The following is a 15,323-nucleotide window of genomic DNA, read 5'->3' on the forward strand; positions in this document are numbered from 1 at the left end:
CCCCGCGAATTGAGCGAATGATGTTGCGACTACAGAGGTACAACTTTAAAACAGATTACGTCAGTTCGGCAGATAACATATGTGACTACCTAAGCCGAAATCCAACGTCTATTGGCACAGATACAAAATACATCGAAAAACACGTTAATTTTCTCACGTCGTACGCAACACCAAACGCTTTAGACATTAATGATATAAAAACCGCCACACTAGCTGACCCAGCATTAAAACAATTGATATTAATCATTAGCACAAACAAATGGCGACATCTGGAAGAAGCTCCAGAATCAGACGAAAAAAAGTTATTAAAACACTTCCACAAAATAAAAGATTCCTTAACCTTGAATTCAGAACAGAATCTAATACTGAAGGACAAACGCATTGTATTACCAAGAATATACCACCGTACAGTAGTTAAACTTGCCCACGTTGGTCATCAGGGATTATCAAAAACAAAAGCCCTTCTGCGAAGTAAAGTTTGGTTCACCGGCATGGACAAACTAGTAACAGATGAAGTAAACAACTGCATTCCATGTCAATCTGTCAGCAAGAAATCTACGCTACCACCCATCCAGCCAACAGAATTACCGGCTCGTATATGGCAAACAGTCAACGCAGATTACTTGGGACCGCTCCCTGACAATAAGTATGCCTTAGTAATGATAGATCAGCGGAGTAGATATCCTGTCGTGGCATTCACAAACAATACCACAGCAAAGAACTTCACCAACATTTGTAACGATACCTTTGCACACTTTGGAAATCCGGAAACACTTGTTTCCGATAACGGACCGCCGTTTCGTTCCAGTGAAGTGAAAAGATATATGGAAAAGAGGAGAATATATCATAGGAGGGTTACGCCCCTATGGCCACAAGCGAATGGCGAGGTCGAGAGATTCATGTTACCATTGACGAAAATAATCTGTACAGCACACATTGAAAACAAGTCGTACGTCGAAGAAGTGCAGAACTTCTTGATGGCGTACCGTATAACACCTCATTCTACAACAAATATTCCTCCAGTCGACCTTATGTATAATCGCAAAATACGATGTGCTATTCCCGACTTTTTTAGCAAAGTTGACGACTCCATCGAACTACAGTTAAACAAAAATGACCAAGACAGTAAACAAAAAGCAAAAGAATATGCCGATAACAACAGATACACACAAGAACAAGAACTAAACATCGGTGACCGCGTTCTGGTGAAACAGAAAAAGATAAACAAAGTGACACCTCCTTTCAATCCGAATCCATACCACGTTACTGATATCAAAGGAACGATGATCACTGCGATGAATAAGGAAACAGAACACCAGATCACCCGCAACATATCTCATTTCAAACCAATTCCAGATACTGCCAAACATGTGCCAATAAAAATAGACACTGAGGATGAGGATGATGAGGAACACCATGTTACCGTTCACAGACCTGAACTTGAGAATAGCGGCCCCAAATCTACTTCTAAAACAACCATGACAAACAACTCTGCGTCACAGCGAACGTCGAAAGAACCGCAGTCGAGAAAGACATATCCAAAACGATATAGAAGACCAATACAAGAATGGAAAACACACTAACCAATGAACTTTCAAGACATCTGTAGATAGCAATTCGAGAGACGTTTAGACAGACACGTAGTTATGTTAGAAATTTATGTTATGTATAGGACAAGTTGCTTCTCTTTTGTTTTGCTGTTTCAGGGGAAGATGTTATAGCGAATACACACTTTAATGGAGTACACGCTATACGATGGAGAACATGTCGAAAACAAGTACGAAAGAAGAACTGTAAATATTATTATTCTTGAGAATAGATTATGTTGAACACACGTGTCCTCAGTTTTTAACAGATGACTTAACTGGGTCTATAGCTAGCTATTCATGCTTAGTAAAAGACATTATAAAGAGAAACAATAGTAATGTAAAACAAACCAAAGTTTTCTGTTTGTCCAGCAAATTAGTTTGTTAGCCAGCTAACAGCTTTATCTAGCATTTTGATTTTTAGTACAAACACATTAGTTACGCACCAGGGGATACATTAATTATGCAAAAAAATTGTAAACAAATATGGCTAGCTTTTTTATTTTTAAAAAAACGCGGTTAAAACTTTAAGAACTTGGCGCTCTTATGGTTTTTTTGAGAATGCGATTCTGCTTGAGAATTTTAAGTGTACTACATAAAAAAGTAACACGCAGCTTCAGCGACATAAAAATGAAACGTCTAAATTTATCAAAGTTCTTACTTTTTCTGAATTCCAATCCATTTGAAACTGTAGCATGCATTTTCTACTTCTAACTTTACTTTACTACTTCTTAGCTCCACTTTTCACTTCCGAAGTATCTTCTTGTGGCTTTCAACTTTATTTTTGTACTTCTACTTCTTTACTTAGAGTTATCTTTCTCTTAATCACTTTTTGCATTTTGTTCAAGACGAAGAGACCTTTCTTTTGTGCTTTTTTCGGTGTCGAGGGACACCATTTTTGGAAAGTTAGCCGTTAAATTTATTTCACCAAATCAAATTGAGTCGCTTTCATCACGTGATGTGAACAAAGTAAACCCAGTAACACAATAGACATATTTTTTTCGGTAACATCAAAAATTTTTCGGCAACATCAAAGGAAAATGACGATATCAACTTCGCCTGTCACAGACACACGGAACTGGCGTATTATTATATAGATACAATGTGGGTAAGGGGCTTGCATCTGTCGGTTTTCCACATTCAAAATGATTTGAACAGATCACTTAATGTTTTTTAAATACAATACACTTTCTGTTACAAGCGGATCCCCACTTAGTATACAACTTAGAGTTTCTACAAGTGTAAAAACGTAGCTCTAAACTCACATTAAATGCAGTGATGTGCGGCTTAATGACATATTGTTCTGGATATTTACGAGCATTTTTACATGCTCCCACAGCACAACTCACATTAATTCCCATAACGCCGAAAGAACTTTTTCTGTTGAATTGGAATTTACTCGTTGCAAATTGTTCTTTTTTAACATTTTAGCTTAATCTTTTCTTGGTAGAAATAATTGAAATTTGTAATTCTTATCTTATTCCATGTAAACTTGGCAAGGCTACCGTTTGAAACAAACTAACTAAAGAATTTTTTATCTGACAAACAGTAGGCTTGGAAAATTTTGCACCAATCCTTTTTTTTTTATTTGACCCATTGAAATATATATTGGAATAATATTTTCAGTGATGCAATATTTCTTTAATGTTTTTGACAAACTTTATTTTCCAATTAATTTTGTATTATCAAAGCAAGTAATTCTAGCAGTTAGCTAATGCCCCATATATACCACAGTTACACGACACGTTCAACTTTATTGGACACTTTTGAGTTTTCCCTATGTTTTTGCTTATATTTTGAGACCGTTGATTTATGACGTTATAAGTACTAAATAATGCAGATTGTGACTGTTCAAAATCTAAAATTCAAGCTACTGCATCGATTGCTACATATCTCTATTATAATAGCCGTATTCCGTCCGTCTGTCTCTGCGCGGACCCCCCGCTGAGCTAGAAAATGATGTTACGGAAGAACGAATATCAAATGCGATATACTTTTATCCAGTTTGTCGCGACGAGTAAATAAAAAGGACGGGCGAACCCGTGGATTTTTTCACAGGCAACGACTAGTTACTATATATAATTTGCTATTCTTTCAATCGATTTAGTGCGAACTGCATACGGATTTTCTCATGAAAAAAAGTTGTTGATCTAAAAAACAAATTTGTTTTGATTACTCCGAAATTGTTAAACATACCCTTGAGATTCATTAACCTAACATGACAAATTTTTTTATGATTTCAATTGTCATCATTTCAATATGACGTCAGCAGTGTCAATAATAAAGTTCGTTCTAAATCAAAAAAAATTCTTTGAGATAATGAGGTCTTTAACGCTAATGTAGAAACCATTTTAACTTATTTCCACGGGAATTCATCATTATTTTACACAATATAGATGCAGAGACTTGGTTTCGTTTAAGATTTTTTTCATTTTTACCATCGCGTTGTGAGAATATCGCCGTCAGCATGAAGTTTTTTAAAGACCGCACAAAAAAATACGACAAACTGAATTTAAATAATCCGCAAGCCGAGCAAGCAGAAGCAAAAGAGAGAGCGCTATCAAATTGTTCTCCAATTCCAAATGCTCCTCCAGAAGCATCTGATCCAATGATCGAGAAAAGAATGAACTTTTTAAATTCTGTGGCAAGAAAGCAAATAAACAAAAACCTTTCATTTGATAAACATATGCTTGATCGATCTTACGAAAGACTTTCGAAATCCCTGGAGGGAGAGGCTACTGCTAACACACGCCGGAGTCTTTTGATGCTGGCAAATTTTAACGAGATGAATAAGAGCAGGCAAACAAGAAAACAACAACATTGGATACAAAGACCAATTGTCGAACCTCTCGAAGCAAGAAAGTATTAAAGATATTGAAGAAAGAAGCAAACGCAGAATTTCTATATGCTGTTATCACTCGTTCAATCGCAAATCTATTAATTAGGGCAAACAAACCATTTAACATAGCCTGTAAAATTAACGCACACACAAGAAAATCAGCGTATATGCATATCACGTTAGATTAAAAGAAAATTTGGGGAAAGGTGTGAAGAAAACTCAGACATTTAAATTATTTTTCCCCATCTCTGTGTTTGAGTGTTCTATATTATTATTCTTACGCACTAACACAACTTCCGAAGTCCTCATAAAGTACTGTTTTATATTTATTCTGTAAAAACGGGATTTGTTATATTGCGTTAAAAGCTGACTTTACACCCAAGCATGACGAATAAACACACGCATCAAACTCTGGGATTTAGCACACACTGAACTAAATCCTTTATGCAGGAATGATTTTAACAGATTTATTACTGAAAAATATATTGCAATACTTGTGAATAACTTTATGTGAAAATTATGTAATTAAAATAATAATACAATGTATAGTATAATATACAATACCAATTATCCATTTTATTCACTAAAAGTATCCAATGATTCCCCATTTGGCGCCTATATGTTTTCAAACGAGAAAATCGATCTAAGGATTGAAGTAGAAGTAACCATCAATGCTTTTCACGTTATGTTCTCTCTAATCTTTTTACACTTGTAATTTGCGTAAGATAGCTTCCATATTTAGTCATGTGAAGCAAAGTATAGTGCTAGGTGTAGGCAACAAAATTTCATTGCTTACCATTTCTTACGTGCGATGGTTAACCAAACCCACGATATTAAAGATAAAATGGAAAATACCTTTTTAATTCTAGCAGATGTGACCACGACGTGGCAAATAATTACGGTGCAAATAATAGCAGCGCGTTAGTAGTGGACAAAACGTGATTTTTAAACAAAAAAGACATTTAAAAAAAGGACATAAACGACATCTAGTTAACGACTAATGACTAAGTTTCAAAGATGTAATATTCATGTTATAAATACACAGAAAGATATCTATTGTGTCTTGATTTTGTTAGCTGGTAGGTACATTGCATGATTCACAGACAAATTTTCACGTACTTTCATCAATCTAAATTTTAGGTATCTTATAATAGTAATTCTTCGAAGTTATAATTATAGACAAAACGGAATTTTTTTTGACATTTTTCAATTATGGACGAAAGTGTCGTATGCTTAATACTCGGTACCATAGCACAGGCTTAAACAAAGCAAAATGAGTTTAAAATTTGCTTGTTAACTTTATAGCAAAACTCGACCAAGTAACTGCCATTGCATTTTACCGGAATCTCCGTTATAATACTTAGATTATAATAAGGACGTTCGTCTTCTTTGTCTCTAATATAGAATCCTCACCTTTATCTAACATTAAATAAGTGATATTATTTTTTTTCTTATTCGCAGAACAACTATATATTATCGTTCTTGAATATATGCCAAATGGAGTATTATTTAATTTTTTACAGGCTAAAGCATGTTAGTTCATAGTGCTTAGTGACTAATATTTACATTCAAATTGATCTTCTTAACATTAGAAAAATAGTAAACTATCTACGGTATTACAGCTGCTTCGAAAGACAAAAGAGGTAGCTTCAGGAATGAAACATTTATCTGAGCTTGGATTATACTCATGGTATGTTTCACTTACATTGGAGAATATATTTCATATCCTGTTGCCTATTTTGTTTAATTAATAGATCAAATATTACTTGATTATTGTTTTATTGTTTAAAAATCTAGCGGCAAGAAATCTTCTTGTAGGCAAATATCTTACAGGTTTTCAAACTTTAGTTTGAGTCGTGAAGTAAGAGTTGACGATGAATACGATGAAAGAATAAGTAAGACACCTTTCAGGAAAAGTAAAAGAAGTACAGTAAACGCATCCGTTTTATGGTAATAATGCCAATTAAAGCTTAATTCCACTGTATCCGAAGCTATCCAATTCGACAGGTATACAACGGCTTCTGATGCATGGTCTTACAGTATACTGTTGTGAGAGATTATGCAGTAGAAGTTCACAGGGAGTGGAGAAACTATTATGTATACGAAAGAGTGCATTTTATCCACAAATTTATGTTAACCGCTGTAAGGAGCGGACTAAGCGACCAATATTGGCTAGCACGAGGGATCTAATGTGAATGTGGGGAGTGAAACAATAGCTGACCTCTCTTTCTCCGTTGCACATGATAAAAGGTATCAGCGAAATAAGTAGAATTTCGATTTAAAGCATGTAGCTTGAAGGCAAATAAATCTATGCAGTAGAACAAAAAAGTTTAACCAAAAACGTTGAATTTGTGTAGAGAAACGACAAATTAATCCACATATTTTTTTTATTAAAACTACCGGCAGAACTTTTACCATGTTCAGTATAACAGTCAGTGTATTCATAATTTCGTACCATTTGCAAAATTTGATCTGCGATAAGTAAGCAACCTCTTCCTTAACTAAAATTAAGTTTCTCTTAACCATGTTCTACTTAAAGAATTGTAAACCTTCTGGATTTTGCAAGTAGGAAATATGGCTTAGCTGTCTTGCCGACGGTATTACCCGTCCTCAAAAAAAATGGAAGCTTAATATGTAAGCAAGCGCAAAAAAACAAGTTTCAAAAAGCATTAGAAATGATTTTTTAACTTCTACAAAACATATATCGATAAAAAATGTCAAAGGAAAGAAACAACAACATGTCAAGTTTTATCGTTGAAGTGCCCAGATTTAGCGTCCATGAGTTTGTCTAGAAGCTTCTTCAACAAAGCTAGTAAGCTGACTTCCAAGCTAGCTAGGAAGTCAGCTTACTAGCTATATAATATATCATAAATATATCGCAAATACGTCCTCCTCATTTCGTTCGGCTTTTAGTTACTCAGTCAACATAAATATTGTAAATTTGTCAGGAAAAAGTGAAAAGAACAAAATTGTCTTATTAAATACTAATAAAGCCAACAAATATTCTTCTTGATCCGGTGAACAGTGTCATAAAAGTTCATTTCCCATCCCCTATAGGGGTACGTTTGTTTATAATTTAAAGCAAGAACAACAATGTCACTACTAAGTTACTTGTTATGTATGAATGTATCACAACATTCACTAATCAATAAATACATATTTCACAGAATTGAATATAAAAGCATAGCATAAAGAGGTTAGATATCTAACTGGTCATACGGCACGTCGAACAACTCCCTTGTATAACAAAAATTACCAATATGAATGGATTTTGTAATTTCAGCCAGGAGATGGATATAACGTAGCCAACAAAGTCAACAGACCGCAAATTTTGCATTAAAAATTTTTAATGCATGTCGATTGCGTCTTTTGAAAGGCATGCCTATTCATCTATTAACATAATTTTTTATTATTTCAGGTATATATAAGAAAAAAGGAACGCACCCAATTTTCCAGCCAATTAAAAAGCTGACGTGTTAGTCCATCGTAAATGTTCCGTACATCGTTAGCATGAATCGGTTTTGTGTTAAGGCGTAAATCCTCTCTGGATTTGGATCTCACACGTATCCACTATGCTTGTTCTTTAGGCCACTGACTACTTCTCTAATATTCATAAAGATGGCCACAACCAACAAACCGAAACCAACACAAATCAGAAAATAAGAATAACCATACTTCTCTGTTATTCTGAGAATACTAAAGATGACGTATAACTCTTTGTTTGCACTTTTGGATTGCGCCAATTCCGAGTCCTTTATATCTTCAAGGTCGGTCTTCAGATGAAACTTTTCTTTCAAGAACACCATGCCGCAAACTGTTGTTATGGCTAGACATAAAAAAATATTTTTAGTAACAGGTATGAATGACATGTAAAAAGAAGGCGTATATGCTTTTATATAAGTTTCTTCATTCCATTAGCATACATTAAAAGTGCTTCCAAATCACACATTTGTTATCATCTTTTGACTTCTTTCATAAAATATGGTAAGAACACCATAACATAAATAAATCAGATAAAAATTCTTACCAGCAATAAAGGCGCAAGAAATGGTAACAGCCGTAATCCATTGCTTTTTTGATATTGCAAAACAAGGAAGTTTTATGAACGAACCAATCAATGCTAAAATAGCAAAATTGGCAGCCACAACGATGCAAATGTAGACATTATCCAACGCTAAAATTAAATCAACATTCGCTTTAGTAAAACAACATTTTTAGCAGCAGATGAACATTGACACGACAACGGAAGAATCACTTCATAGACAATTAATACCTTGGAGGAATAATAGAAGAAAGAACACATTCACAAAACCATAAACAACATACCGTTAAAAACATCATCATCTTTCTTTGTCAATTCTTTTGAAAATTTAATAACATTAAACATGTCTTTCAAATCTGAAATGCTGTGGCATTTAAAAGCTATCCCAGTCTGCGTTTTGATTTGGTTGTTAAGAAGGTCAAGAATATCTTTTCCTACAGTAGCGCTTTTCATTTCCACGTCAAGACATATATGTTTTAAGCTTGAAGTAATTTTCAAATTCATTGAGATCGATTTCAAAATATCCTTGCTATTCAAACGTCCCCCACCACCATATGATTTAATCAAGTTCGTGATAAAAGCTTTTTGATTATCTCCACCTTCCACGTAGATAGATGTAACTACCCATTTTTTGGTAGTCAACCCTACAATGAATGTGAGTGCTGCAAGCGACACACATACCATACCAACAACGGAAAGTATTTTAAATGTTTTCATTTTGTCCAAAATTCTAGAACGAAAAAAATATTATTTTTATATAATTTATATTGTGGAAAGATTAAAGAAAAAGATATTAGTAGCTGCGGTATATAGCACAGCTTCTGGAATAAACATTTCATGTTTAATTTTGTGTAGTCTGTAGAGGTCGCCAGCAGGTCTTTAACATAAACTTTGTACGTAAGACGTAAATTTTCCGAATTTAAACTAATAAGACCAGTCTAGAGTGTTGTGAGGAGAAGGTACGCAAACCTGTTATTTCTTAAGAGTATGGCGGAAATGTATATCGAACCTACCTAAGAGTTTTCTTTAAACTTTTAACTTTTCTTCAGAATTGAATTTAACATGGCCATTAACTTGAGCACTATATATAGGTATGCTATCTCAATGACGACACATTCAAAACAATTAAATAATACTGCTTTCTCACGCAGATTTCTGTGAGACGAGCTGTAAATCATATAATAATAATAATTAAAATAATCATATTAATGTAGAGGTGCACGAATTCTTCTTATAACTATTTAACAATTTGTTGTAATTTGAGCTTCTTCAATAGACTGCGTGACGTAAGTTGTTTTGATTTCATTGTGAGAACAATGAGCATGCGCACACTTTTGAGGTAAAAAAGCAATACTCGAACAGGGTAAAATGGTTATTAATGAAGATTTTCTTAGGTAGCAGAAGATCCAAGAGGAACTGGAATTAAATTTTAACTATATTCTTCCAATTCTTCTTGAGAATTTTCACTAATTATGAGCAAATATTTGTTTTTTGGATGGATTTTGTTTATTGCTATGGTCTGCTGTTTATAATTTTTGCCTACAGAAATGCTAGCGAAGAACCGCCAACATTTTTTAAATTTTGTGCACATTAGAAAGTCACCTATGAAAAGTTTCATACAATTGTTAATTTTATATAAAAGCTACAATTGCTGATAGAAGCAAATGGTTTTATTGTCCATATGTTATCGCTTGTCAAACATTTTTTGTCGGTTACATTTTGTCTTGCAACTGAGAAAATACTGTTGACTGTCATATAAAATTTTGACATGAACGGTGGTAAATTATATCTAAGTCTATCCCGATGGTCGATTGCCGGTTCTTTAATGCTTTTGTGCAGTTTGGGAAAATTTCATTTATATGTTTGAACGATTTTCATGAAACACTACTCTCAGCTTGCCTTTTTAATTGTAATTTTTTTTAAAGTTATCTTATAGCAAGCCTTGATTTTACTTACAACCATCCACAAAATTTATAATAAATCGGTGCTAGAGGTGGTTTTATGGAATATTTGTATAGTACGTTAAAGCAATTTAAACTTAAGAAAAAGGCTTGCGGTTTAAAGATTTCCGCGATTAGCAATAATCTGAAAAAGTACTAAACTTTTAAGTGAACTGAGTAACTAAGGCATAGTCATAAGAAAAAAAGAAAATGTCTTATGACTAAAATTTTAAAATTCCATTCTTGATTATTATTGTAACTTAAAAGAAAAATAATAAACCTAAAAATCGATGGACATAAGGACAACGGCAAGGTTGAAAATTAATCGGTTTTCTCTTTTCTCCGAAAAACAACTTTAAAAGTATCTTTTAAGTTGACATTGACTCTTTTAAAAATCAAACATTTTTACATAATTAGTTATGAAAGTTATTTTCAGGCCATATATATATATATTGTTTTTTATAACGAACGTAATGAAAATGAAATGACGTAAAGAGAAACAAAGATGACGCATTATGCAGACGATTTTCATTATGCTACACTGCACGAGCTTAAACTTTCGATAGCATATTAGCTTTAAAACAAGAAACCCGTCCGGTTTGACACATTCGTATTGTACACATTCTTTCTACTTAAATATTGTATTGATTATGTTTATATATCTTGTGTCTATGGCAACGTTCTTGTTTATATAGACCTGTTGTATAATTTTTATTTTACTTGAAAATGGTGTATGACATTCGAAACGTCGTAAAATGTTGTTTTAATTTGTACACATACACATGGATGTCCAAGTTTTAACATATAATATTGTCAATCGAATTTCTAATGTCTCATGTAAAAACAACAAGAACTGAAGCGGTTTGAACACTTACACAACACTATGATGATAAATAATTAAAATGTGTTTATTAAAATATAAAATATACAATAATAAAATTTGGTATAAAATATTAATGATAAATTGAATCATATTAAAAGTTGTGACTATTTTTTGATAACTGAGATCTGGCTGGAGAGCACACAACTTTGAGTCAATTTCGAACATTATAACATTGTTTTGAATAGAATATATATATCTACTGATTTCATTATTTTGGGTATACTATATAAAGCTACACGATAATTAAAACATAGTTAAAATCTGCTGATGCAGGAAAAACAAGAAAGTGGTGTAAAGTTTGTGAAAGGTCTGATGGTAGTTTTGTAGCGTTAGAAATAGGAGATGAAATAATACAGACAAATATTTCAGAGATAAACACGTCTTAACACACTGACTATCAAATGTACAAGAGCGCCTGGTCATACTGACTAGGATATATAAGTCTCAAATCCTGCAAGTAGGACGGCTTAAGCACTCTGACATTTTGGCAGTTAAAACAAGAAAGCTTTTAACTATCAACACTTTTGTGCGAATGTTCATCGTAAGGAGTAGGAGCAGTACTTGCATATAGAGGGAGATCTCGCATTAGAAAAGCACTGTAAAGAATTTTTACTTTAAAAAAAGATATAAATAATATTTTTTTCTTTCAATTAATTATTTTCAAAAACCATGAATAACAAAAGAATATACTCAATTGACTATACAGTATATAATAAAAACAAAGATACAACACTGAGTAAGCGAGAAAATGGTTCCTGTAAAACACAGGCAAGTCCTGTTTGTATGTACCATTGGCACATCATATTATTGCGATTTTAAGTAACAAATTTGCAAAAATATATCACTTATTAAAAGCAAGGGAAACAAATTGGAATAGAAGTTGCGATAGGAAAAAAGTTAAAAACAGATGTACCGTAAATGACGGAGTAAGTGCCTGGGAAGCTTATTTACAATGTTTATATTTAGGGGGTGGGCTTATTCGGCAGGGGTGCTTATTTAAGAAGTGGCACTTATTAACTATACTAAAATAAAAACAAGCAAAATGTGTCATTATATTTCTTTTTTTCATTTGTATATAACAAGAAGGCAACAAATATCCTCTCAACTGAGCTTGGAAGAAATAAAACAAAATTTAGCCTCTTTGAGCTGGTTATTGAGGTGGTATACTTGAGGAAAAGACTCGTTAAAACACTTTTAAGATGAAACTTTACTTTGGTTTAGTATAACACACTTAAACAGAAACTCTGAAAATGTCTCTTTAGGGAGAGCGCTTATCCCGACAAGGTCGGTATTTTAGCAGGGGGCGCTTGTTTCGTCATTTGCGGTAAACTTCAAAATTTATTCCAAAAGAATCCTCAAAAAAATAGCTGAAAGCTATTCTCGTAAACTTTATATTGAGATTATATAAACAAGTAATATATGTATACATAAAATATTAGGCAACCATGTTGTTTTTCTTTTTTATATTATTGTTGTAATTGTACTTTTTAAAAAATAAAAAATATATATCCTCTATCCATCCATTTATTACTTGATTGTATAAACAAACAACTCCAGTGACGATCTGGTGATTCATCTCGCCACATGACTGCATGGTTTTTATTCTAGATTTGCAAAAACACAGGTGAACCAGGTGGACATTTCCCCAGGTTGAACAAAAAAGGAAACAGCTGAAACTCTGTGATCTGTTTTCACGATGTGAGACACACAGGCGTTATTTCCAAAGTCTATTTAATAATGATTTAATACGGATGTTATGCGTTAGAGCTCTTTGTTCTTTTATTCGGTAGATAATTCTGGTAAGTCGTCCACGTATTACTTCCTGAGTATGAAGGAGATAACATACTTGAAGCCCCTTCAAACTTCCAATTTTTATAGATATAATAATTCTCATTCTCCACTTGCCCCACCTACAGCACAGTGTAGCGTGGAACCTATTTTCCTCTAGCACACTGTAGTGAGTCACATCAATGTCTGTTATAGAAAATAGCAGACACTTTCTTCCCTTGTAGTACAATGTACACTACACTCTACTACAGAGAAATACGCTCTACTACAGAGAAATACGCTCTACTACAGGCTACTACGCTCTACTACAAACTACTAGCTACACTCTACTACCAGGTACTACACTCTACTACAGGCTAATACACTCTACTACAGAGAAATACGCTCTACTACGCTCTAAGATAGAAAATACCGTACTGCTACACATCGCTAAGAAAAATTAAGCTTTCCTAAATTCTACTACAAGGAAAGAAAGGGCTTGCTACACTCGACAACAGACATTGATGAGCCTCACTACAGTGTGCTACATAAAAATACGCTCCATGCTACACTGTTGTTTAGAGTCTAGGCTGTTGTTTGCTAAAAGCAGAGCATATGGAAAATAGGAAACCATTATCTCCACAAGGCTTGGGAAAGTACATAGATGTAACGCATGTTGAATATGTTATCTCCTTCATATTCAGGAAGTAATGATTGGACGACTTCTAGGACGATAATTCTAGGCTCTATGCACACTAATAATATAAAAGCAGCTATCTCAAAGACATCACAAATGCAAAACTCTGGACTTCATTGGCGATAGATTTGTGATGTAACCAACAATGTTGTTATCTCTAATAAATTGAAGCCTTGTGTTTACAATTATATTTAATTGATGTCACCACCGTGGAATGAAGAATCATCTGAAATGACAAATTTCAAAATGATTGCATCATCGTAAAAAAGATACAAAACCATTTGCAACTCTGGTACAAACTTTAAAGATACAATAATATAGAATAAAAAAATAGAATCAAAGTCTGCAGAAGAAACTTCAAAAATGCACCTAATTTAGCTAGCTATAAGTTCCTTAAATGATGCAATCCAAATGTTTTAACCTTCAAAATGATATGTAATCAAAGTAAAACATAGTTGAAAGACTAATATAAGGACTAAATACATACATGAAATTCCGCAACAAATAACCAGTAACCAGTGTATCACAACCAACACATGCGATAAGACTGAAAATAGCATAAAATATTAGCCAAATTTTTGTACGGAAAGCAAAAACAGCGCCTTTTGCGCAAAAATAAGTAAACGGAGCGCCATCAAACAACTTTTCGTTTCTGAAGTTGCGTTTCAAGGTTTCAAACACTAGCCACCTAAGGTGTGAGTCAATAACTTGTACAGGAATATGAAATAGGTTTGTCTACTAGATTTGACTACACTATAATAAATGCAACATCATGAGCACTAGATGTTAAGACATTCTTTTAAAAATCAATTATAAATAAAATCACTGCCTCGGCTAGTTTTTCATGTAATCTCCCACATGAATTGACTCTGTGTAAAAGATTCACCAATGTGTTTATTTTTCGTTACCACCATGACAGACCGCAGCCCATACCTAATCACACATTTCTACGAATGTGTGAAATAAAGCATTGTTCATTTAATTTATCAGTTATCAAATTCATGCTACGGAAAGATTATTTCGATTAATCAGATTTACGATGGTCATGTTTTGCCTCTAATTTTTTTCAGAACTGTAAGAATGAAAAGTTTTCTATTATGAACTGCTACAAAACATTTTAATGTTTTAAAAAATGATTATGTGCACGTCTCTATATGACATCTAAATCAATTTAAAATTATGTTACCCTTACAATAATTCAAAGGGTATAAGAGTTATGTCAAATTAAAGTACTGCTTTTAATTGTGCTGCTATACTAAAAAGAAAAAACCTTTTCACAACTTCGGTTTAAATAAAAACACAAGCGACATTTTGCGTCATAAATTCTGCTTTTGATTTCATTCTCAACAACAAAAAATAGGAGAAAGAAAACAAGTCACGCCTGGGTATTTTAGACTTTTTTTCTTTCCAATAAACGATCCTGCATAAAAAGATGCAACTCCCCTTTATTGTTTTCTGTAGATACACAAATAACCTTTTTGCGCTTAGATTTTTATTTTTGGTGTCTGTAACAGTTTCACAAAGTTTGAGTTCTCTAAAAGAAAGTTCGAAAAAGGACAGATGTGTGTC

At 33.3% G+C, this 15,323-nt stretch overlaps 1 protein-coding gene across 1 annotated transcript; it reads right to left on the bottom strand.

Annotated features, from left to right (window-relative positions):
* Positions 1-7,354: 7,354 nt before the first annotated feature.
* Positions 7,355-9,698, bottom strand: LOC130649058 (uncharacterized). Its single transcript, XM_057455251.1, has 4 exons — positions 9,481-9,698; positions 8,752-9,197; positions 8,453-8,599; positions 7,355-8,251 (listed from the first exon to the last, which is right to left on the bottom strand). Exons 2-4 carry the CDS (start codon positions 9,182-9,184, stop codon positions 7,983-7,985), a joined length of 849 nt encoding a protein of 282 aa, XP_057311234.1. The 5' UTR covers positions 9,185-9,197; positions 9,481-9,698; the 3' UTR covers positions 7,355-7,982.
* Between the last annotated feature and the right edge of the window lie 5,625 nt (positions 9,699-15,323).

This window comes from Hydractinia symbiolongicarpus, chromosome 7 (assembly GCF_029227915.1).
Source record: "Hydractinia symbiolongicarpus strain clone_291-10 chromosome 7, HSymV2.1, whole genome shotgun sequence".
Classification (NCBI taxonomy): Eukaryota; Metazoa; Cnidaria; class Hydrozoa; order Anthoathecata; family Hydractiniidae; genus Hydractinia; species Hydractinia symbiolongicarpus.